The following is a 25,985-nucleotide window of genomic DNA, read 5'->3' on the forward strand; positions in this document are numbered from 1 at the left end:
AAACATCCATGTCTATTGACTTCTGTGGACTTGGAATTCTCTGTTGTTTTCTCCTGGCTCCTAGCCACTGCTGTCTCCTTTATGGGTTCATCCTCTCCTCCCAGACTTCACATGTTGGCTTTCCTCATACCTCAGTCCTGGGTCCTCTTCTCTTCTTACTCAGATTTCTACTTTATGTCATGTTTTCATACCGACAGCTTTAATCACACCCACAGCCAACGATTCACAAATCTGTGTATCTGATAAAGACTTCTCTGTAGCAAATTATCTGTTTTACATGTTCACATTTTGACAAGTCCACATTGAACTCGTGACTTATTGCCTCCCTAAACATGGCTCTCTTACTCTCTCATAGTGAACCTGCCTCCACAGCCTGTCCAGTTTCAGAAACTTGAACCTTGGATGTCATCCTTGACACCTTATTCTCTCTCATCTTCCATCTCTGATTTATCATTGTCATACTAATTTTTCCTCCTAAAGATTCCTCAAATCTGTCCACTTGTCTGTATGTCCACTTCCATCCCATTATCAAAGTTATCATTGTCTGTGACTTAGGATTCAATCCACTTTTCCCATATCCTTTCTCCCCACTCTATTCTCTTCACCAGACTGGATCTAGAAAGAAACTTTTCATGATGCAGATCTTATGTGGCTTCCCTACTTTAGATACTTCAAAGGCTTCCCGTTCCTCTCGGAATAAAGACCAAATTTCTTCACATAAGTGACACAGCCATGCCTGGTTTGCCTGGTCTCCAGACTTGTTTTGCAGGGGCCCACTCTTGCTTTCTTTCTGCACTATGACCACCTGATCCCCCACTCCCACACTCTTCAGATTTTAGTGCAAGTGTTAAAATCTTCAAGTACATCTTTTTTTATATCTCATGTAGGTCAGGGCTCTCTTCATGTACTGAAGCAATCCTTGGCAGCACGAGCCATAGCTGTAATTGTGGATATTTATCTGTGTGAGTCTTTGCTTTGTATATATTCTCCCATTTGTCCATAAGCTCTGTGAAGTTCAGGGACTGTGCCTATTTTTTATTTTTATTTTGGAGGGTTATCCTTGTATTTTCAATGTGCTTATACCTATAAGGTATTCATTAATTTTCTATTAAATGACCTAACAAATATTTACTAAGGTGTTTTTTTCCCTTGTCTCTCTTAAAGAAGCTCTCTGAATTATTTTTGGTAAAATGTCCATCTTCTACTCAGACCTTGGTAATTATGTGGTATCTTTTCCTTTGTGTGTGCATATTTTTGTCCTTGAATGTGAGAAATAGATGACGAGCTTAGTTCTCATTCTGTTTTGTATCATTTGGAATCTTTTCCACATGGAGGGCTCCTATTAACTTCAAAGGAAGCTCTGCACATGGAAAAGATACACAGGAAAAAAGTGAAAAAAGTAGAGCCCTGATTTTCATCATGCTTAATGGCCTGGATCTTGCAGAGGTTTAGGTGAGTAAACTCTGAGAATAAACAGCTGACTCTTAGTGAGCCTCTCAGAAATAGTAGTGCATGCCGCAGAAAGTGCATAAACAGGCCACTGAGCAAGTTCAGGGATATGAGGAGAAGGGAAGAAGTTCTTCAGGAGTAGTTTTGGGAACTGAGATCATACAATAACCTGCTGAGCCATAGCAATGTGAAAAATTGAGCATGGGCTTATGTGCTAGAAGCCAGTCTCGATGGAAAGAGGTTTCAGGTGCTTTCACGGGGCAGAATGAGTGGAGGATAATGGAGGCACCGTAGAAATAGTCCTCATAGGTTTGGGGAGTCCAGAAACAAAGTGGGCTGGGGACTCCTCAAGGCGACCCTTGTGAGGTTATTTCATGAAACAATAACTTGGAGTTCAGCTTAAAACATTTTTCTTAATGTGATTATGATTCAAACTCATGTCAGTTTTGTTAGGTAAAGATTGAAAATTGTAGAGAAACCAGAAAGTCATCTTTTTGGCAGCTGTATCTTCAAATAAAAAGGGGATTTGATATAGGTATTAAATTTCAATTCCTTATTTTCATTCAGTTTTATTGCATACTATTAATATGTTTTCAGTCAAATTAGTTCCTTATTTAAAAGAGTCAGGCTTCTTTCATCCTGGTGATTTCCCATACGATATTCCAGAATTACTTCTCTTCGTGTTGTGCTGTAATTTCACTTCCAAGTTGTTTATAATCTGCCTGAGTCCTCCAACATGCTGCATTCATTACATGTTTAAGGGGATCTCAAGAAACTGCCTCTTTCAAGCAAGCAATAAGTGATGGCACCTTGCATATTTAATAGCATGAATATTATAGGAACAGATGGAAAATACAGGAAGATTGAAGGAGGAAATAAATATAAGTTTATATCTTACCACCAATTTTCAATCATAGTTAACATTTGATATGTATATTAGTCTCTTCTGTCTTTACATTAAGAAATCCCAGACAATCAGACTCTAGAGTCCTGCCTAATATTAGCACTCCTTGACAAAAGTATTTTTGTCATGTCATGCATTAGGTGTTTTTGCTCTGCTTATTTTTTTTTAAACATAAGACTCTGGAGGATTTATTAAGTTTCTAAAATAATAGAGGATAGGGAAACTTCAGATATCATCTTCTCTGTTTTTAATACCTAGAGTAAGCATAAAAATTATAATATAATATAATTAATATTTTTAAATATTTTTTATTTATTTATTCATGAGAGAGAGAGAGAGAGAGAGGCAGAGACAAAGGCAGAAGGAGAAGCAGGCTCCATGCAGGGAGCCCAGCATTGGACTTGATCTTGGGTCTGCAGGTCAGGCCCTGGATGGAAGGTGGCGCTAAACCGCTGAGCCATCTGGGCTGCCCCTATAATTAATATTATTAGTATTATTTTGTAACATGACTAACCACAGTTGGGTATATTCTGCAATCACAGAACAGAATGAAGCCATTGACCTAAATATGGACTGAACCTTGGACATTGACCCTATTCCTTTTTTTTCTTTTCAGTAGAGTTGGTACAAAATGTTACATTAGTTTTAGGTGTACAGCTTAGTGATTTGACAAATTTAAAGATTATGCTATGTTCACATAGCATACCTGTCCTGTTATATTGTTTATTGCAATATCATTGATACTGTATTCCCTATGCTGTGCTTTTTATTCCCATGACTTATTCATTCCACAACTGGAAGCCTGTATCACCCATTCCCCTGCACCCATTTTGCCCAACCCCCTCAGTTTAATTTAATATCAGAGGGTTATATCATAATCTATTAACCAGTTTCCATTTAGGCAAATAGGTTGTTTCCAATCACTTGCTCTTAGAAACAATACTGCCAGCCAACATCCCTGTATCTGTTCTGGGTTAAGGGCTGGGGCTCTGAAATCAGACCACCAGAGAGATTTTCTTTTATTCAAATACTAAGAGGCTGAATCAAAGTGAGCAAAGTAGCCAACTCCTATGATAAATAAAATTTATAAATAATAAATAAATAAATAAATATATACATTTATTTATTTATGCTTCCTCCTATGAAGAAGGTGCTTGGCAGCAAAACAGGAGCCTGATTGTAATTTCCTCATTCGTCACATACTACTTCCCTCCAAGGATTATTCTATGGGTTAGAAGACATAATATGCAGGGTACTTTTAACGCAATGCCTGGCTTAGAGTAGTGTTCAGTAAATGTTAGCTCTTGTTATTTCCTGGAGTTCCTAGAAATGGAGTCAAATTGTATTCTTAACTTTGCCTAATTTAGATACTTATGAAACTCTGTAATCTGATTTCCTAGAAAGGTAAAACCATGAAAGGAACATCCAAACATACAAATGTCACTTAGCCAATTCATCCATGGTGGTATTTTGTAAAGTCTTTTAGAATTTATCATAAAATATTTGATAATTTTATGTCTTAATTGGTTATTCTGTCAGTTACCTTAGATATGCTTCACCTTACCTGCTTGTTTTCACAGCTTCTTTATCCCAGCCACAAGATTAGTTCACTGGATGTGAAAATCAATTTTTTACATTATGTCAGTCCATGATAAGACACATCTGGGCATAGTTACGGTGGCCTTCATTTGTGATCCAAGGGGCAGGGCACCTAGCACAGTGCCTGAGTCATCAAAGGCAAATAAATACCAGTAAATACCAGTCGACTGACTTATCAAGTGTCTTAGGTGATAAAGGTTTTTGAACACATTTCCTGAATTAAACTTATCTCTCTCTTTTTTTTAAAAGATTTTATTTATTTACTTGACAGAGAGAGAGAACACAAGCAGAGGAGGGAGAAGAAGCAGATTCCCCGCTGAGTAGGGCCTCAATGTGGGGCTTGATCCCAGGACCCTGAGATCATGACTCGAGCTCAAGGCAGATGCTTAACCAACTGAGCCACTCAGGCGCCCCTAAATTTATCTCCTAAAGCCACAGGCATAAACCCCTTCTTTTCTCTCTTAGGCCCTGTGTTCTCTGTGGTCAGGCTAGCTCCCAAGATGAACAAGTGGGAGAGAACAGTTCTGACTACATTTCCCAACTTGTCCTTCTAGATTTCCAATCTGAGAAATCCATTTACTCCTCTTGGAAGGGGAGTGAGTGAGGAAACAATAAGAGTGCCATTCCATCCCCCACTCTCGGCAGTATCCTCAGCTTTCCTCCACCTTTAATTCCATTAGGTTAAATGGTTAAGCCACTGGTTCACTTGGAGCATGGCTTGCCCCCTTTGTGGAAGGAGATTTACAGTCTACCAGTCCTGCTCCTGCTTCTTCAGGAATCTCCTCCCAAGCTAACCATGGCTCCTTTGGGCATCTTTCAAGCACCTCTGATGGATAGAAGGCTCTGAAATGGGTCAAAAGAGTACATCAGTAAAATTCAATCCGAGGCCAGTTTGTCTTTAAGATTAAATGTTTCCTCCTTACCTTGTTTTCTGCTTCAAATTATATCTAAGCATGTTGTTTTCATAGTGTATGGAGATTTCTGCAATGATCAAATGGCATCAATAATAGATTCTAGGGATCCCTGGGTGGCTCAGTGGTTTAGCGCCTGCCCTTGGCCCAGGATCAAATCCCATGTCAGGCTCCCTGCATGGAGCCTGCTTTTCCCTCTGCCTGTGTCTCTGCCTCTCTCTCTCTCTCTCTCTCTCTCTCTCTCATTAATAAATAAATAAATAAAATATTTTAAAAAATAGATGCTAATATATTAAGACTCAGTAATAAAACATCAACAAACTAGACATGAACCGCCCCCCCCAACTCTGATGTTGTCAGAAGTTAAAGTCCACAGATGATATCACCACAGGAGTTTGTTAAGTCTAAGATTCTTGTGGAACATCGAGTTCAAGTCTGCCAATTCATACTCTCTTGGCTTCAGGCAAAGAGGGTCTTGCCCCAGTGGAGTTGGGATTCATTCAGCAGCTATGCTCATATGCTCATACAAGCTGGCCTCCACAAAAATGGATTGTTCTTTGTGGGCTTCTGAAGTTGCAATAGTCTCCGTGTCCCTTACTTCAGAAATAAAGCAAAGATGGGCCACAAAAGATAAGCCCAGCACTAACTCCAAATCAACCAAATTTATTAAGACAAATAGACTCTTTAAAGTAGTTATCCCAGGCTACATTTATGTTCCTGTACTCTTTTCTTTTTTTTTTTTGAAGGTCCTAGAGACATTATTTTTTTAAATTCTAGTATAATTAATTAATTAATGTATAGTGTTATATTAGTTTCAGGTATACGATATAGTGATTCAACAATTCTATACATTATTCAGTGCTCATCATGATAAGTATATTAAGTATATTCTTAATCCCCTTCACCTATTTCACCCATCCCCCCCACCTCCCCTCTTGTAACCACCAGTTTGTTCTCTATACTTGAGAGTCTATTTTTTGGTCTCTTTTTAAAAAATTTGTTATTTTGTTTCTTAAATTGTGCATATGAGTGAAACCGTAGGTACTTGTCTTTCTCTGACTGGCTTATTTCGCTTAGCATTTACTCCTCTAGATCCATCCATCTTGTTGCAGATGGGAAGATTTCATTCTTTTTATGGCTGGGCAATATTTCATTGTACATACACACCACATCTTTATCCATTCATCTATCGATGGACACTTAGGTTGCGTGTATATCTTGGCTATTGTAAATAATACTGCTGTAAACATAGAGGTACATATGTCTTTTTGAATTAATGTTTTTGTGTTCTTTGGGTAAATACTCAGTAGTGTAATTATGGGATCATATGGTAATTCTATTTAAAATTTTTTGAGGAATCTCCATTCTGTTTTCCTCAGTGGTTGCATGAATTTGCATTCCCACCAACAGTGCATGAGGGCTCTTTTTTTCTCTACATCCTTGCCAACACTCATTTTTTTATTTTTTTATTTTAGCCATGCTGACAGGTGTGAGATGAGATCTCCTTGTGGTTTTGATTTGCATTTCCCTGATGATGAGTGATATTGATTATCTTTTCATTTGTCTGTTGCCATTTGTATGTTTTCTTTTCTTTTTTTTTTTTATTTATGATAGTCACAGAGAGAGAGAGAGAGAGAGAGAGAGAGGCAGAGACACAGGCAGAGGGAGAAGCAGGCTCCATGCACCGGGAGCCCGACGTGGGATTCGATCCCGGGTCTCCAGGATCGCGCCCTGGGCCAAAGGCAGGCGCCAAACTGCTGCGCCACCCAGGGATCCCTGTATGTTTTCTTTAGAGAAATGTCTCTTATGTCTTCTGCTCATTTTAATTGTGGTTTAATTTGTAGGGTTTTTTTGGTATTGAGTTGTATAACCTCTTTATATATTTTGAATATTAACTTCTTATCAGATATATCATTGGTATCTCCTCATTCAGTAGGTTGTCTTTTTGTTTTGTTGATTACTTCCTTTGCTGTGCAGAAGCTTTTTTTTTTTTTTGGCATAGTCCCAATAGTTCATTTTTGCTTTTGTTTCCTTTGCTTTAAGATACATATCTAGAAAAATGTTGCTATGGCTGATATCAGAGAAACTACTACCTGTATTCTGTTCTGAAGATTTTTATGGTTTCAAGTTTCACATTGAGGTCTTTAATCCATTTTGAGTTTATTTTTGTGTATGGTGTAAGAAAGTGGTCCAGTTTCATTTTTGTGCATGTAACTGTCCAGTTTTCCCAGCACTATTGGTTGAAGAGACTATCTTTTTTAATTGTATATTCTTGCCTCCTTTGTCATGGATTAATTGACTGTAAAAGCATGGGTTATTTCTGAGCTTTCTTTTCTGTTCCACTGATATATGTATCTATTTTGTGCCAGTACCATACTGTTTTGATTACTGTTTCTTGTGCTGTTTTGTAAGTGTGGCCATTGACTATAGCAGACATTTAGGAGTATCTGAAAGAGAGATGGTAGATGGAGGAAACCCTTCTGTGTTTAGTCCTATCAGGCTGTCAAACAGGTTATTTTTAGTTGTTTGTGAACTCTAAATTTTTGGGGGGAGGGGATTCTCTCCCTAAGAAGTTATTTTTGCCACTGTACACTTTACCACCAAGGGGGAAATCTATACACATTGTCTGAGAGAAACATGACTGTTTGTTACAATGTTTAGGACTCTGCAGTGGTGGCAGCCCTGGTCATCAGGTCCTATTTGAGTTACCTTCCTCCACTGTACAGCATATTCAAAACTTCCTAATTTTTCCTTTGCCTTTGTGTTTCTCTTCCTGCCTCTGGTTACATAATTTCTTGGTCTAAAAGCCTAGGCCTCCTAAGGAGACTTCATCCTGCCTATATAATTAATGCAGAGCCTGCTTTAGAACTTGTGCTGCAGTGGAGGGTGACTCTTGAGTCTGTAAATAAGCCATACAAGGTTAAGATTAGTTCTCCACAGTTGCCTCTTGTCCTGGCCCCAGATAAAGAATGGCATCAAGGGAAGCCCATCTCACCCGTCCTACCTCCCATCTGGGCCTGGGCCTAATAAATTAAAGCTAGAACCTTAAGAGGGCTCTGTGATCCATGCTGGCCTCAGCTGCCTTACAGTTCAAAAGTAGTAAATTAAATTCTCCTTCCTGAGGACTATGAGGCCTGTATATGGAAGGACTCTTTTCCCTATAGGCACACCTGCTTAGAAAAAAATCTCTGCCAGCCAAATTCCAGGAGAAGACTATATTCTGAGGATGCCTAGCAAAGGTAGATCTTTCCCAAGTAGCTGAGTGACTGGCTTGACCTGTGCTTTTGCTAGGGCCATGCAGTTTTGCAGCATTTACCCATAGAGGCCAGGCAATATATGAATTACTTTTATAGAAGCAGCTACTCATCTATGGATAAAGCCTGTGTATAAGCTTTTATAATCTACCAAGAGCAAAATATCAAGCAGTGTATGATTTACAACCTCCACTTAGGCTATAACAGTTTAAAGCCAGCTGCAGAGCTGAGAAAAACTTGTGTCGTCTACCATAAGCAAGGCCAAGGTTAAAACGCCCTGCTCACAAATAAAGTTCAAGGCCCAAAGCCTTGGCCACATTAGAACTTTTCCACATGTACTTTTTTTTCTCTCCATAATTTGATTCCTTGTCTATTAATTTTATGATCCAGTGTGCTGCCCAGATGTTGAGGTCCGAACTCATTACTAGCATATAGGTTTTGCCATCCCCGACAGAGCCTGGGTTCTCTTAGCATGCAGGGAAGGAGCTAGAACATAAACTCTTTAGGCTTGCCACAGAGGGAGGGGGCTGGGCTGTTCTACTTTTCCATGCCTGGTCTTGCAGTGGCTTTCAGGGTTTCTGTGTTTGGGGAAAAAAAAAAAAGCTTGGGTGATATTTTATGGCAATAAATTTTTTAAAATGGTTGGCCTTCAGCCTTACAAACATGAACATGCCCTTTCAGCTCTGAAGATCCCTTCTAGTCGTGTAATTACGAGCTTGCTTGCTCTTATTTACTTGGACACTCAAAACAGAATTTGATGTTCAAACACCAAGAGGCTGTAAATGGTTATTCTACCGAATGTTGGTGGATTTTTTTTTGATGATTTTAAATTTGAATGCAAAATTAACATTTTATATTATATATTTCTTTATGAAGAGAACCTTCAGTTAATCCCATTTGTCTCATCATTCTTTTCAAATTTTATTATTTTAATTAGTCTTTGTCTTCTTTTTCTCACTTATTTTCCTTTGTCTCATTCTTTTTATTTCCCCTCAGCATTTTTACCTCTTATATTCTGACCATTTTTCCTGCTTGCCTTTTCCCTTTTCCTTTCTTATTCCACTGTTTTACATGGATTTCATGATTTCTCCCCCCTCAATTCCTTTGTGAAAAAGTACATTAGGAATTGATTTTTCTTGATTCTTATTTTAAACTGATTATCATTGGGAAAACAAAAAGCCCATTTGTGGCAAATATGCTTCCTTTCCCTACCTCTCCTCTGGAAGTGGGCCGGAGCTTCTTAAATACTTTATGACAGCAACTTAACTTGCTGACAGCATTTGGTGCTGAACACACTTCCATGGATGCCCGTGAAGAGATGTGGCCATGTGTACTTACAACATGCAAGATGTCATTCTCTTCTTCTTCTTCTTTTTTTGGCTCCGAATGAGGAAGCTTGTTGCAATGCAAATGAATTTCATCCCATAGAATGTAATATCTATTTTTTGCGAATTCTTTGCAGATTTCATTTTAACTGTTATTAGTAACTCATGATTTCCACATAGTACATTTGAATATATCCACTGGACTAAATCATGTTTACCAAATATCCTGTTAGCTATAACATTTAGTACTTCTAGAAATAGTGGTGTGTCTTTGAGAAATTAATACAGTGATGCCAGGAGGATCAGGCAGTTATTCACATCAACTTAAATATCCAAAACTCCATTCTTATCTTCACTTACCTACTTTTTGCATTTTTTTTGAAACCCCATTGACATCACCAATCTCTTCATTTTCTACATTCCTGTTAGACCCCTCCTGGTTTCATTTCTGGCCTAGATTGAATGGATGATCACCTGAATTAGTACCTTGCTCTAAACCTTCAACATCTTTACACCCATATACTTAGGTCCTTTGGCCTTAGAAATTCAGAACCCTGGATCAATTCCATTTATCGTCTCTTTTTCTACATCCAGTGTGTAGAACACTGCTGATGATAACTATTAAACTATGCCAATTGTGTTCCTGCAAACTATGGCCTTCATTCTCAGCTTTCAACTATTTTTTAAAAATAATTTATTTTTTTAGAGCACTTTTGGGTTTACAACAAAATGGAGATGACAAGGTACAGAGATTTCTCTGTACCCTTTGCCCCCATATATGCATACCCTTCCCCATTACCAACATTACTTACCAGATTTTTTTTAACCAAGGATGAAACTATATTGACACATCATCGTCCAAAGTACGTAGTTACCGTAGGGTTCACTCTCAGAGTTGTATATTATATATATAGGTTTGGAAAAATGTATAATGATATTTATCCATTATTATAATAGCATGCAGATTATTTTTAGCCCTAAAAATCCTCTGTGCTCTGCCTATTCAGAACTTCCCCCAATCCCACTCTCACTCCTGACAACCACTGTTTTTGTTTTTGTTTTTTTTGTCTTCATAGTTTAGCCTTTTCTAGAATATTCTATAGTTGGAATCATATATAGCCTTTTCAGATTGGCTTCTTTTACTTAGCAATATGCATCTGAATTTCCTTTGTCTTTTCATGGCTTGATAGTCAGCTCTTTTTACTGTTGAATAATATTCCGTTGTCTAGATGTACTGTGATATATTTATCTACTCATCTACTGAAGGACATCTCAGTTACTTCCAAGTTTTGGCCATTATGAATAAAACTGTTGTAAACATACATCTGTGTACATAAGTTTTTAACTCTTTGGGTGAATACCAAGGATTATGATTTCTGGATTACATGGTAAGAATATATTTAGTTTCATAAGAGAGTACCAAACTATATTCCAAAGAGGCTGTACCATTTTGCATTCCCACTGGCAAATGTATGAGAAATCCTGTTGTTCCATATCCTGCACTTGGTGTTGTCAGTTTTCTGGCTTTGGGACGTTTTATTAGGTGTGTAGTTGTATCTCATTTTAATTTACATTTCTCTCATGGCATATGATATGGAAGATCTTTTATATGCTTATTTGCCATCTGTATGAGTCATTTGTTAAAGTCTTTGGCCCATTTTTTGATCAGATTGTGTGTTTTCTTATTAATGAGTTTTAAGAGTTCTCTATATATTTTGGACAACCATCCATTATCATATATGTCTTCTTCAAATATTTTGTTCCAATTGTAGCTTGTCTTCTCATTCTCTTGATACTGTCTTTTGAAGAGCAGAAGTTTTAATTTTAATGAAGTCTGCCTTATCAATTATTTATTTCATGGGTTGTGTCTTTAATGAGTATCCAGAAAGGTGTCATTATACCCAAAGTCTTCTAGATTTTTTTCTTTAATGTTATCTTCTATGAATTCTATAGTGATGTGTTTTGCCAACCATTTTTTAAACTAATTCTTGTTATGTTCCCTTTCTTTTTTTTTAAGATTTTATTTATTTATTCATGAAGGACACACACACACACAGAGAGAGAGAGAGAGAGAGAGAGAGAGAGAGGCAGAGACATAGGCAGAGGGAGAATCAGGATCCATGCAGGAAGCCTGATGTGGGACTCAATCCCGGGACTCCAGGATCACACCCTGAGCCAAAGGCAGATGCTCAACCACTGAGCCACCCAGGCGGCCCAAACCCTCTTCTTTTTTCTTTTTAAGATTTTATTTATTTATTTGAGGGGGACAGAGATCATGAGAAGGGGGAGAGGGAGGGAGAGAGAAATAATCTGAAACAGACTCCACACGGAGTATGGAGCCTGGGGCTCAGTCCCACGACCAACCTCGAGACCATGACCTGAGCCCAAATCAAGAGTTGGAAACTTAAGCAACTGAGCCACCCCGGTGCTCCCCCATCTTGCTCTCTCTCAATGACTGATTGTCCCAATGCTCTCATTAAGCCACTTTTCCAACTTCTCACCCTTATTCTCCTCCAGATAAATTTAATCTCTGCTCTGATGAAGTGAATTGGAAAGATCAAATATAACCTCCCTAAACTTTCTACCCTTTTCCTCACAAAGGACATACATCTGCCCTTACTTACCAACTTCCCCAGGTGCACAAGATGAGGCAGCTCCATTTCTGTCCAAGGGCAGTCCCTTTCTGTACTCTTTATCCTTCATTCTTATGTTTTTAATCCTTGAATCATTTTTCTTATATCACCAAACTCTTACTTTGTATGTTACTTCTCAAACAATAAATAAGTTCAATTCTTGTCTATACTAAAAAAAAAAAAAAAAATCCCAAAACAACAACAACAAAATAGCAGCAACACCACCACTACCTCCATTGGTCCTGTGTGTGTTTTGATTTTAACTGTCTTTCATCTTCCTGTGGATAGAGCTCTTTTCAATCATCATTTTCATTTTTTACTTCCTATTCACCTTTCAACCCAATAAACTCTGACTTCTCCCACCATCACCCTGCAACCGGCCTAGCTGAAGACACTATGATGTCTACATTGCACTTTATGCATCCCTGTCTGTGTTGAATTTGACATTCTTGATTACCCTGTCCTTAATATTCACCTTGCCTTTGGCTTCTATGGCCTTATTGCTATATTTCTCTGACATTCCTTTTCAGGCTCTTTAAATGTTGGTATTTCCCTGGATTCCACTGGGAGCCACTGCTATTTCATTCAGAGTTTTAACTGACACATATCAGTGACTTGTAAGTCTTCATGTCTAGTCCTAACATTGCCATTTTTGCTTCAGAGGTCGAGTCACCCCTATGTGTATTTCCCATAGGTACCTCAAATTCACCATGGTTTTGGCTAAATTTATCAACCACCCTACACTCCAAAACTTGCTTCTTCTCTGTTCCTTCTGAGGCAGTAGCCCCAAGAGTTTTGGAATTTCTGGAAGATCACAATGTTTAATAAAAATAAAATGTAACCTGTATATGTAATTTAAAATTTTCTGAAAGCCACATTAAAAAATAAAATGAAACAGTGAAATGGTTACTAAAAATTGATTTTACTTGACCCAATATATCCAACATAATACTATTATGATAAATCCTAGAACAATGAGGTATTTTGCATTTTTGTACTATATTTTTAAAATCTTATTGAACATCTGAATTGAAACTATTCGCTGGGTTCCAGTGACCACGTGGCTAGTGGCTCCTCTACTCAGTGCATTTGTAGAGTCTTTATCTCCACTAATCTCTCTCTTATCCAGTTATTAGTCCTGTTAGCTTTATCTCATCAGTATTTCTCCATTAAGTTAATTTATTTTCATCCTTACTATGCCATGGTTTTAGTTCACAATTTAGTCTTTTCTCATTTGAGTTGTTGCAGTAGCTTATGTAGCTAGTTTCTCTGCCTTAGAAAGTGTACAAAATCCACTAGAATAAAGGAGACTATAGTAGAACATCTACTTATATGTATTTTTATCTAGAAAATAAGAAAACAAGCCAGTCAATAGTCAAGTGTAAATGTAAGACGCAAAATATATTTTCCCCACAAAATAAAAAAAAATAATGTTATTTATTTTATCTTCCTGCAGACTTTAAAGTTTCTTTTTATATTTATATATGGTATACATAATTTATTAACACTATGGCCATATATAATTTAAAAATAAAATTACATGTGTACTTGAAATTTATTTTACTACTGCCAGGGGGAGTGAAATCACTAAAATTTGGCATCTCGTGGACCTGGACCTACTCTGACCTCACCTGCCTTCCCAACCTCAACTTCTTCATCCCCACCTCAAATGTTTTGTACTTAGTGGCTCTTTCATATTTTATTATTGTTTGTTCTTCTTCATACAGATAAACAAATAGGTAAAGTACTTCCTGGCCTGACCTAATTCTATTTCTCTTCTAGGCTATTCTGAGGACTCTTTCTCTTCAAAGAAAGTCTATGACAACTTCATAAATTATGTCATATGCCCCTTCTCTCACTTGACATACATTTCTTATTACATTATTAGACTGAAATTATATTTTTTTATGGACCAACATTCCCCACTAAGACATAGGCAGACATAGGCAGAGGGGGAAACAGGCTCCCCACAGGGAGCCCAATGCAGGACTCGATCCCCAGACCCCAGGATCATGACCTGAGCCGAAGACAAGTGCTGAGCCACCCAGGCATCCCACGACATATGATAGTTCTTTAGAAATGTTCACTGAACTACATTCATGGCTCTCCTTCTTGAAACCAGCTTCTTTTACCAGTGAATGAAACAATGATTTGGTCATTGCACTTTATGGAGTATCTGGGAGACTTCCTTTGTCTCTAAAGGTGCATGATAAAATAATAAGTATACTTTGATTTTAATACTGTGATTAGTATCCTATTTCTAAGAAGCTCATAGGGTCAATAACAATGTTATTGTGAAATGAATTGCCCACTTGCTTCTTACTAAAAAGTAGATGAGATTACTTGCTCTAGCATAGTGAAGCTTTGGTTGCATGTGTACATGCAATCACCATCAAACTTCAGTATGGATGATAATCACCTTGGACACATGTTTAAATATAGATATCTGGGTTTCATATATATGTATTCTGATTAATTTGAACTGATGATGGCCCAAGATCTGTATTTTTAGGAAGCATCACAATGATTATAATATAGATGATAGAAACCATACTTTGAGAAGTATTGCATCCTTTCTTAAGTAGAAGGTAAGAGGAAGAAGTAGTTTTGAACAGCTGAGAGAACTGCCTTAGTCAGGGACAGAGTGAGGTTCTCCATAGAGGTCTACAGAAGTTACAGAGCTATAATGGACACATGGGAAAAGTTGAAATGGAATCAAGGGTGGCTGTGACTGTGTGGAGGGAGTCATGAAGATCAATATAAGAAAATTTTGGCTTATTTCACAATTTTCCCTAGGATTTATTTTTCTTCTTCAGCAAGAAAACTTACTATCAATATTTTTCCTAAAATCTTATTATTTGAGTATTTCATCTTCACTTAGGAACTGACACTTGTTAGTCATTCAATAACTATTTTTTTTAATATTCCAGGATCTCTAGGATATTGAACACTATAGGTATAGGATGATTTTTAATATTTAGAACAGTATCATATAATTCTACTCAGTATTTCATTTTGGATTCTATGACAAAAAAAATTATCTAGCATAGAGGAGATAGTCAACTACACACCATGTGGAAAAATCTAACTTTGCAACTATGAGGAAAAAAATAGACTTTCAGTTAAATGTCATTTGTAAATACTCAAAGCTGTAATCCAAGTTATTAATGTTTTAAAATTTAAGAGCAGTTTAAAGATTTTAATGAAGATGCTACATATTTTTTAGCATGACAAATAACCAGAAGTAGATGGATAAATCTAGGCCGTTCAAAAGGTCCAAACTTTTATTTATTTTATTTATTTTTATTTTTTAAAGATTTTATTTATTTATTCATGAGAGACACAGAGAGAGAGGCAGAGACACAGGCAGAGGGAGAAGCAGGCTCCATTCAGGGAACCTGATGTGGGACGTGATCCTGGAATTCCGGGATCACACCCTGAGCCAAAGGCAGAAGCTCAACCGCTGAGCCACCCAGGCATCCCATCCAAACTTTTAATTTTCACTTATTGTTTCAGCTTTCTCCCTCATCCAGTTTTATTCAGATCTGTGAGCTGTTAACAAGAAACTAATTGGTTGACTTGAGTTTCTTCTTTTCACCATTTGGTGGCCAGTCTCTGGTGGAAATCCTAATGAGATGCAAACCAGGCAAACAAATGGACTAGTGGACTGGAAGGAGGAGAAGAGGCAGTGGGCATGGAGAGTTTATTATTGTTCACCCAATCAACTAAATCTGTTTTAATTGTAGCAGCAATGCCATAAATAGTCTCAGCACAAGCCTATTAGTCTGCCTCATTTAATTCCTGTATGTTTCAGTTGCTTTGCTTCCACTATCCATAGAAGTCGTCTGCAATTTTAACTTTGTTCCTTTGTTGGGAGAGATTTCCCTCTGGTTATCTGTAGTTTGGGAAGATAAATTATCTTCAATAGCTTAATAGAGATTGGGTTTTGGGGAAACAGTGTTTTTCTTATTGCAATCTATATCTTGTTTTTAACTTCACTTAGCACAAGACCTGTACTCTCTCTATTGGCTCATGTTAAACTAAACATCTCTGCCAATCTGTGCTCTCTTGTAGGTGATTCGCAAGGGGTGGCTAACCATCAGCAACATCGGCATCATGAAAGGAGGCTCTAAGGGATACTGGTTCGTCCTTACTGCTGAAAGCTTGTCCTGGTACAAAGATGATGAGGTAAGCCACAGAGAATGACAGAGTTTTCTTTTTAAAGAGTTTCTAATTTCAAGTTAATTGATATTGTGATATACAATTTCAAGACAAGAGTGGTTCTCTTTCAGTAAGACTTATCTTGGGGTGCTTGTTTGAAGAAGCATTGTTTTTTTCCTCATAGATTTTTATTTTTATAATATTCACCTCAAATTTCTTTTATTTCTTTGGTATAGTTACACGTTTGTTAACCTGATGAAGTGGAGTTTGGGGTCACTAGTTGGAAATTTTCTTGTTTGTACTAATAGTGAGATACTGATAAAGGGAAAACAATTTTCATTAAATGTGTTGAAAAGACCCAGGAATATAGAGCATCCTAAGAATGAAATTAATAGCACTGATGTAAAGTTAATAAAGAATTTTGAAATTGTTGCTGTTATATCTGTCTCAAATGGCAAGCTTTTGAAAATGTCCAAATCACTAGTCTTTAAGCGAGTCTCAGATAGTTGTTTTTTTTTTTTAAACATTTTTTTTTAAATTTATTTATGATAGTCACAGAGAGAGAGAGAGAGAGAGGCAAAGACATAGGCAGAGGGAGAAGCAGGCTCCATGCACCGGGAGCCTGATGTGGGATTCGATCCTGGGTCTCCAGGATCGCGCCCTGGGCCAAAGGTAGGCGCCAAACCGCTGCGCCACCCAGGGATCCCTCAGGTAGTTGTTTGTACGAATGTTGTATTTTGAAAATTTGATAGCTATGTAAAAGCATGAATTATAATAATTATGCTGTTCTGGTTCATGTTAGATGTTAATAGTTTTGGTCCTGTGATTTCAAAATCTTATAGCTATAAAAATGCAAAAAATCCTATCAGTCTTGTGGATCCATTAGGATGCTATAAAATGATACTGCCGAATTTGGGAGATCATGGATGAAATTAACTGTTTTGGAAATTTTAACAGCTCTGGTCTGACCTGAGCAGTTCTTGGTGCTTATAATGCAGTATGCAAACATTAGATAAGAATGCTTTGTGATCACAAAGCTATTTACAGGGGAGATTGTCTATACATGCTATAAAGGCCATGTATACCTGGTATAAAGGCCATGTATTTCAGAGTTAAAAGTCCTTCCAATCCTGGCTTGATATTTTTTGGAAAGCATGACAAGGTACCTTTGTTGGTGGTTGGAATTAAAGTTTCACATATTATACAGTTCTTTCTGTTCCCTAATGCTTTGTGTACAATAGTGTGTTAATCAGATCAGTTGATGACCACCAACTTTTCTTCAGTAAGGGAAATAAAATCTTCTAGAAATGTGCAAGGATGATTTCAATGCAAAAATCTTTTAAAATTTTTTTATGTTATATTTCACTGACTTCAGTCAAACGTGGAATTGGTTGTTATGTCTTTTTAAAAAATTTTATGTTATATTTCACTGACTTCAGTCAAATGTGGAATTGGTTGTTGTGAGAGTCTGAGGATTAACAATGGTTTCTTTCCTGTGCTGGCTGCTTAGAAATCCCGATCATTGTGTGGGAAACTCTAGTGTTTAAACATCACAGCTTCAGGGCTCTGAGATGCCTCGCTAGACAGAAAATCAGTAAAAGAGTAACTTCTTTTGCATTCCATTGCCTTAAGAGATCTTCTCTTAGATATATTCTGTTTCCAAGGATTGAGAGGATCATTTATGTACACTTAAACACATATTGGTTTGGGGGCTTTTATCAGTTATTTTAGGGAAAGCAAAAGATTTTGCTGAGGATTCATAATAAGAATAGCTAGTGTTTTATATAGACTAATTAACTCATTCAAGCCACATTAGAACCCTAAAGGTAGGTGCTATTATTTTTCAAAGAAGTAAACTAAACAAACAAACCCCCCAACTTTTAGAAAAGTCATTTCTCTAGGACTCAGTTTCCCTTATGGCTGACTACTGGGTGTTTATGAAGACAACTAACTTCCCAAGATCACATAGCTAATTGGTGGCAAAACAGAAATTCACATTCAGGCTATCTGGCTCCAGAGCTTATGTCTTCAACCATAAATGTAGGCAAGAATCCCAGAGATGCTGGAGTTGTCCAAGTCAACCTCATCCCACAGAGGATTTATTAAGACAAGTTCCCGGGATTTTGGCATTGATCTTTTCCTGGATATTAGTATCAGGGGCTCTGAAGACAATAGGATTAGTGGCTGCTCTTGGAATATGGCTTTGGGGTTCTCTTGTCAGGCTGTGTGGAACTGAAAGAAGGCCACTGGAAAGTTTATGATGCCCCGTGGGGCGAAAGGAGAAGCTTTGAGAGCTTGGTAAGCTTATGATAACTGGTCATCCCTTCCTCTCCTCTATAAACTCAGGATAACTTTTTTAAAATTTCTGTTGCTGAAGTGCCCTCATGAGCACTTGTTTTCAACAAATGGAAAATACATGTGTACAGTTATAGTATTAGCTGAGTTCTGGAGATTGTCTTATTAAAATTATATGTGTGGAGGGTGTTTGGGCATGGGACCAGTGGGAGAGATAGGAATGACCCTTGAAATACAACGGAGTGATTTAGAAGTTTAGAAGAGGGTTGTTTTCTTAGTTTAGACCATTTCAAGAAAGAAAATGACAAAGTTGCTGTTCTGTGGAGCTAATAAAGAGACTAATAATATAATATCAGATATTAAGTGCTCTGAAGAAAACAAAATAGGGTAATGAGCTAGATTTTGCTGAAGAACATTCCAGCTCGAGGGAACCATATGTGTACCCCTTCTCCTCAGGTAGGAGCCAGCAGAGATCCTGTGGCTGAAATGTAAGAGCATGGGGGAGAGAGTTAGGAAATAAAATCAGAGGTACCTGTGGGTGGAGCCTTATCCAGCCAATAATTTGAATTTTATATCAAGGATAATTGAAAAACAATTGGCTTGTTCCAACAGGATGTGACATGATTGGATTTATGTTTTAGAAAGATCACTTTGGCTGCTGGGTTGGGCATGATTTGTGGAATGGAATAGGTGTGTGGGATGGAATGGGTGTGTGGGATGAAATAGGTGTGTAGAAGGAGGGGAGTGGCAAGAACAGAAGAAGGGAGACCAGCTAGGAGACTGTAGCAATAGTCTAGATAAGAGAAGATGGTGGCTTATTCTGGGTGGCTTGAGAGGAGCTCTTCAATTCAGGGTAGCAAATGGATGGGCCACATAGAGCCACGCTGTTGCCATTAGCTACTGTTACTTATTAGAAGTCTGCTCAAGAAACAAGATAGGAAGTGTTCAAAATATTAATAATGTCTGACTCACAAATGACCCTTCTGTTTAAATTGTGTCACTGGGGCAGAGCCTTTTTTCCACTGGAGCCATCCTCATTCATTCCTGCCTCATTATTCCTTGGCCATCTCCACTGGCATCCTCTACTCTGTTCTATTTCTCTTGCCAGAGTTTTCCACCACTGCAGAACACCTCTGAGGTTGCTGTCAAGGTGAAAGGGAGGGAGCAGTATCATTCTTTGCTTTCTGCTAGTATTCAACAAATAGTTACTAGTGTCAATGGGGAGCAGAGGCCAGAAGGGAGGGTATGGGGAAAGCAGGTCAAGAAGAAATATCAGAGGGTAGGGCTTAGAAGTCGTGATGAGTCTCTGGCCTCCTGAATTTGTACCCTAAACTCCCATCTTTTAGCAGCAATGTCTTAAATGATACTTAGATTCCATAAAGGTCTTAGTTCATAGTTCAGGCCATAGTTCAACTACATGTGGCCTGAACGTGCTGCTGTGGGTAACCTCAAAACCCTCCAACTTAGAATATTCTTTTGTGAAAATAAGCCTGAATTCTAACTCAATGTTTGGAGTCCATCTGTTGTTAAATTAAGTGCATGATCTTTGTTCCCATGGTATCTTTCTCATATGTACTTTAGCATCTCTATACTTGGAAATCCTGTTATATGATAATTTCTTTTTAAAGATTTTATTTATTTATTCATGAGAGACACAGAGAGAGGCAGAGACATAGGCAGAGGGACAAGCGGGCTCCCTGCGGGGAGCCTGATGTGGGCTGCCATCCCAGGACTCTGGGTCTGGACCTGAGCCAAAGGCAGATGCTCAACCACTGAGCCACCCGGATGCCCCGACGTGATAATTTATCTTTCTTAGTCAAACAGATGGGAGACAGTAAATATTGTTAAGTTAGTTATATTTTCATTCATTTAATCAATAACAAATGTGTATGTAAATTTTCCTGGGGGATTATCATATTTTTTTCTGTGTTCTGCCATCTTCCCACTTTCTTGTGTAATTAGATTGGTGTGTTTTCATTATATCAAACTGTTAAGTAAATAGCATATTATGCCATAAGAATAGATAGGATTTTATGTAATTTATGACAAGTCTGTAATAAATATAAATGACTTATGAAATATATTTGAGATTGAAGAACAATGGCTCAGACTTTTATAGGATTATATTCATTGAAGAAAAGACCCCATAGGCTATATGCTTGGTACAATGAAAACAGTGAGGTATGGAAGATGTGGATTTGCTAGGGCTAATGTCAGTGCTAGAACAAGTCCGTTTTCTCTGGGCCTCACTTCTTTTCTTTTCACTTACGGAATGGGGATCTTAGCTCACCAAGTCACCTCAAAGTCATTTTCTAGGACTCTAAGAAATTATATATAAATAAATACTTTTTTTTGATTTTTATTTATTTATGATAGTCACACACAGAGAGAGAGAGGCAGAGATATAGGCAGAGGGAGAAGCAGGCTCCATGCACCGGGAGCCCGACATGGGATTCGATCCCGGGTCTCCAGGATCGCGCCCTGGGCCAAAGGCAGGCACCAAACCGCTGCGCCACCCAGGGATCCCTAAATAAATACTTTTATAAACTTTTAGATGTCACACTTACATCTTCATGATTGCCACTACAAGTAACAACTGTGCCCTCCCACTGTAAAGCCATTATTTGACTTACATATGTTCTAATTTCCTTTTTTTTTTGTCATTTCATATTGTGAGATAGGATGTATGGTATCTGAGCCTATTTTGTTGTTGTTGTTGTTGTTATTTTGTTTTGTTTTGTTTTTAGCAGAGAATAGTAAGGTTCATCCTCTACTGGGAACTCAGATCCCATTCCTTTAGTGAGACTTGCCAGGTTGCCTCCTCTGCAGCCTCTGGGTTCTCTTATACCTCAGCCAAGAATTGGAGGTGATAATACAAAAACATGTGATTTCCTGTCGAAGCTGGCAGAAGCAATAGCATGATAACACTGTGTAAGAATTTTAACCTAGAGTTGGCATGACTGTAATGGTAAGTCCCCAGCATTTTTCCTGCTTTCTGTCTATCCTGAACAGATCTATCTAGCCTACCCTTGAATTTTAGATGGATTCATGAATACCCTCAAACATTGTGGACTGTACTTTTTGAACCATTACTCTAAATTGCAATAATGTTATTTGTAGTATTACTGATAGGTGAGCTTAATAGAGAGGTTTCTACCTGTGTCGCAGACACTGTTTTATTCCATATGTTATCTTCAAAGAGTCTTTATAATACAGTGTGGTATACAGACATAATTTATCTACCTGACTAAAAGAAATTGTCTTCTTACAATGTTAGACAGTTTATACCTAACCACCCAGGGGTTTTTCCCAAATGTGGCTGTCCTTCTAGATCATGTTCTAGTACCCCAGATGCAGAAATTTCTTTTACAAGTGACCGTGAGCTCTTTTCTAGGGGTTTGATAGGCCTTTTCCTGTCTTCATCCTCTCCAGAGCATTCTCCCAGTGTGTATACCCCCAAGTCAAGGAGGATATGTTTAGGGGTAAGGACAGAGTTTGGACATGCAGGCTTGTGTGTCCACAGACATTCCCTGTATTTGGGATGGATGATCTTAGATCCTTTGATTTCTATCAAAATAATGACCTAAGGATATTTTTAGTACTTTACCAAGGATTTGGAGAAGCAATACAGCAATTCAGACAACAGAATAGTAGATACCCCCTGCACAGTTCTTTTTAACCAGTAGACACCCCACTTGGTGATGTCACTGGTTGCTCTAGCTTTGTGCTGGCCCAGCTTACGGGCAGTACATTGGCTTCTCTCTTTCTTTTTCCTCCTATTTCTTTCCTCAGTGCTGTTCATCTGGATTGCCCCAAACTCAAGGTGTTTCTCATTCTGTTATATACATCCTTCAGGTCTTCTCAGCATCTAGTCCAGCCTTTGCTCCAGTCTCAATTTTGCATAATCAGACTAGTCAAAATGCTAAACCAAGACAAATGGACTCCCAATTAGCAAGATGCTCCCTAGTTTGACAGTAATTATGGTTGTAAATAGTATCCTATTAGTCATTCTACCTGCTTAAAGTCATTCAGGCCAGCTTTCTATCTGAATGATAATCTTGATGATGATCATTATCATCATAAAGGTTAACATTTTTTGAGTATTTATAGCTTTCCAGGCACTGAGGTATTTTATTTACATTCCCCATTTTAGAAATGAAAACTGAGACTCAAAGAGAATAATTTAGCCAGCTGCTCAGTGTTGATGCTGTGCTCTTAATTGGCTGAACATTTCCCAACAAATACTTTCTGAACACCTGTTATGTAGTAGACACTATCCTACTCATTAAGGATAAAATGGTTAGCAAGGAATTCATGGTACTTGCCCTCATGAAGGATAGTTACTAATAAAGAAAACATACAAACAAGCAGGAAAACCTGTCAGATGTGCATTACAAGCTATGAAGAAAATAAATCCAGTGATGTGTTTGTCTTAAGGAGTGTCTGAGATAGGATCCCAGCCTGAGAGGGATGTTGAGTTGGGTGGTCAGACAGAGGTTTATGTTAATGTCTTAAGGCAAAATTGAGCCTGATGAATTGAAGAAACTGTATTAAGGCCAAAGAGAACAAAGAGAAAATAACTCGATAAAGATTAAGGATTTTGATCTTAAGAATGATGAGAAGCCTTGGAAGTTTTTAAGCTGGAAAGCCACATAATAAGATCTGAATTTTGCCTTGTAAAGAATGGACTGGAGGAACACAGACCTGGGTTGGGGAGTTGTTAGGAAGGTATGGTTGTGGACTATGTAAGAGAAAATAGCTTGGGCTGGGTGGATTGATGGAAACTGATAGAAGTGGATGGACTTAAAAGATTATTTCAGATGGTGAAAATTGACAACTCATCACATATGATACATATTGGTTGAGTGTTTCTGCTAATTTGTAAGCCTCTTGAGACCAGAAGCCATTTTCTTGTTCACTGTTCTACCAGTGAACATAGCACTGGCAGGTAACAGTAAATATTGGTTGAGTTTAGATGTGATTGAGCAAGTAAATAAATAAATGCAACCTAATAATTCATCATGTCCTATTATCTAAGGCACCTAAACTAAATTATTTAATTACAGGGTAAATTTATAATTTGAGGTAGATTGTCTTAAAGTTTTCTTAATTTTCATCATTGAAGGTTAATGGTTCTTTATTTCCTCTCCTGACTCTGTAGCTTCCTGAACTGAATACTGTTTAAGCAGAAAATAAATTTCCCAATCTTATTTTAACACATAGTAAATATATTTTGTACAAGTCAGGGAGGATTTAGAAAAGGGCCAAGTGTAGCATTAAAATAGAAATTATCATTTCAAAAAGGATTTTGGGTTTGGATAGTTTTATATTAATACCTTACATCAGATCTGGAAAAAAGGATGGATTTTATTTAAAATATGTATAAAATATGAATTTTAGAAGAATAGAATATTCTGCTAAAGGGAGAAAAGAAGCCTCATTTTTCCTAACATTGGTGAGAATGCGTGAATGATAGTTAAAATCTCTGAAGGGGGTTGCTAGTTTATGTATTAATGGTAGCTTACAGCCAACATTTATTCTACTTCTATCATACAACATGAAGATCAAAATCATTATTTAATACTTGTAGGAAAGTAGTGTAATTCAACAGAAGTGCCCCCAATGAAAATGTACTAACCTTGTACTGTTGAAGAAAATCCAAAGTCTGCATTGAAAGAAGGACATTCTTTGGACTCTTAAAAAATTGCAGGCCTCATTTTTGTGGGTTGAAGTATTTGGATAGCTTGATAAGGAGATTATATAATTCCTTTATAGGGATATTTACTTAGTATTGTTCTTATTATGTAGCTGTAACAGATAACAAATGTGACTCAGGTAATCAAAAACAAAATGGCAGCAATCTCCCTGAAGAGCCAAAGCCCTGAAACCAAGAGGTCCCAGAGATCTTCAGTTCTTTCCAGTTTCAGTACTTTTAAACGTCTGCCTGTTTCCTGCTAGGTCCCCATGCTCCCTATGATGAGGAGGTTAGGATTGACCCTGTGAACACTATTCACACTCCTTGCTGAATTGTTTTAGTTAGCCAAAACTTACATATTTTTTGCCAAAGAAGTCCCCCAAAATACTGAACTTTACTTTATTTACTTTATTTATGTTACTTAAAATTCTTCATGATCATAATTGTGTTTTTTCACATATTTAAGATATCTTACGTTATGCTTTTTAATGCAGGATTATTTCATACAAACATTTCCACATTCTGGTGTTATCCAAAGATTTATAACTTTAACAAATATATACAACAACCTATAATGGCAAACACTTTCAAATTTATTAAAAATACTCGAGACCCAAACCCACTCCCCTAAATGTATTTTTTGTTTCACTCAAAAGATTATTCTGGAAGAGCAATATTACTCTTTACCAGAAGAGTAAAAATTTAAAATGCACTTCATTTAATGAATTTAAATATACATAATATTCTTTCAGGCACTTATTGAGTGCTAAGGGAAAAAATGTAAAACCAAAATGTCAACGTCAAATTTTATGGGAATATTATTGGCAATGTTATCCTGAGCAGCTCACTTAAGGATGACTCTGCTGGCCTCCTAGCTTTCCCTTTGGAGTTTGCTGGAATGGAACAGTCATCTTTATGTTCTGACCTGCTATTGTGTCATCTGGAGTGGTCTCACTGTCCTTGGGACTGCCCTGCAGGGTTCAGTAGAGTGATGCAAATGTGGACTCCTGTTGGCATCTGCTGCGGGTTATACGAAACATTTAAAATTGGGTGGTAATATGTAAATATTTTGTGGGACATTTTTATATTGTCTTCCTGTTTATATTTTATGTTTTGTGAACTATTGTTTAGTACTTTATTGCTAGTCATAGACTTTCATTTAAGGTAAAAACCTTCATTGCTCAATGTGTTTTGCAGAAGTATATTTTTGCAGAAGATATATATCCTAAGGCCAAATTGTTAAATGCAAGAATGTAGCTTTAATTGTATTTTTACTTCTTTTTTTTGCAGAATCATTTTTCTCTTTTTTTAAAGAAACTAGTGTCAGGCCCAGTAAAATATCAAATAGCACAAAATCCTAGAAATTTTTAACCTCATAGGGTTTTTAGCCCTAAGACTAAATCTTTCATTTTAAAACTGAAAAATCTGCAGAAAACTAGTTTTTTTTAGTCCAAACTATATATTTGAAATATTTAATTAAGTTAAAAAATGGAAAATTTTGTTTATTCTTGTGCAACATTTTCAAAAGTTTGACAAGAATCTAAGGAAAATGAAATTAATTTTAAATACTGAAATTAAAACATTTTAGTGAATCAGAGTTGACAATTTTCTAATTTTATCTGTCTCCACACTTTTTTAACCCATCAGTGTTTGAAACATTCATATACGCAAGCCAGCCCTGATCATTTCATTCCAGTTCACTATACTGAAGTTTTGATATATCCTCAAGAGATATGGCAAAATTTACATTGTTTTACCA

At 37.3% G+C, this 25,985-nt stretch overlaps 1 protein-coding gene across 5 annotated transcripts in view; it reads left to right on the forward strand.

Moving 5' to 3' along the window:
• DNM3 (dynamin 3) overlaps nt 1–25,985 on the forward strand; it is a 555,059-nt gene that overhangs the window by 273,397 nt on the left and 255,677 nt on the right. For all 5 annotated transcript variants that reach the window (XM_055319209.1, XM_055319207.1, XM_055319208.1 and 2 more), the window contains one exon: nt 16,150–16,263. In XM_055319209.1, the coding sequence (XP_055175184.1) occupies nt 16,150–16,263 (114 nt within the window). The remainder of the gene's footprint in view (nt 1–16,149; nt 16,264–25,985) is intronic.

The sequence above is a fragment of the Nyctereutes procyonoides genome, unplaced genomic scaffold (genome assembly GCF_905146905.1).
Source record: "Nyctereutes procyonoides isolate TBG_1078 unplaced genomic scaffold, NYPRO_anot_genome, whole genome shotgun sequence".
NCBI lineage: Eukaryota > Metazoa > Chordata > Mammalia > Carnivora > Canidae > Nyctereutes > Nyctereutes procyonoides.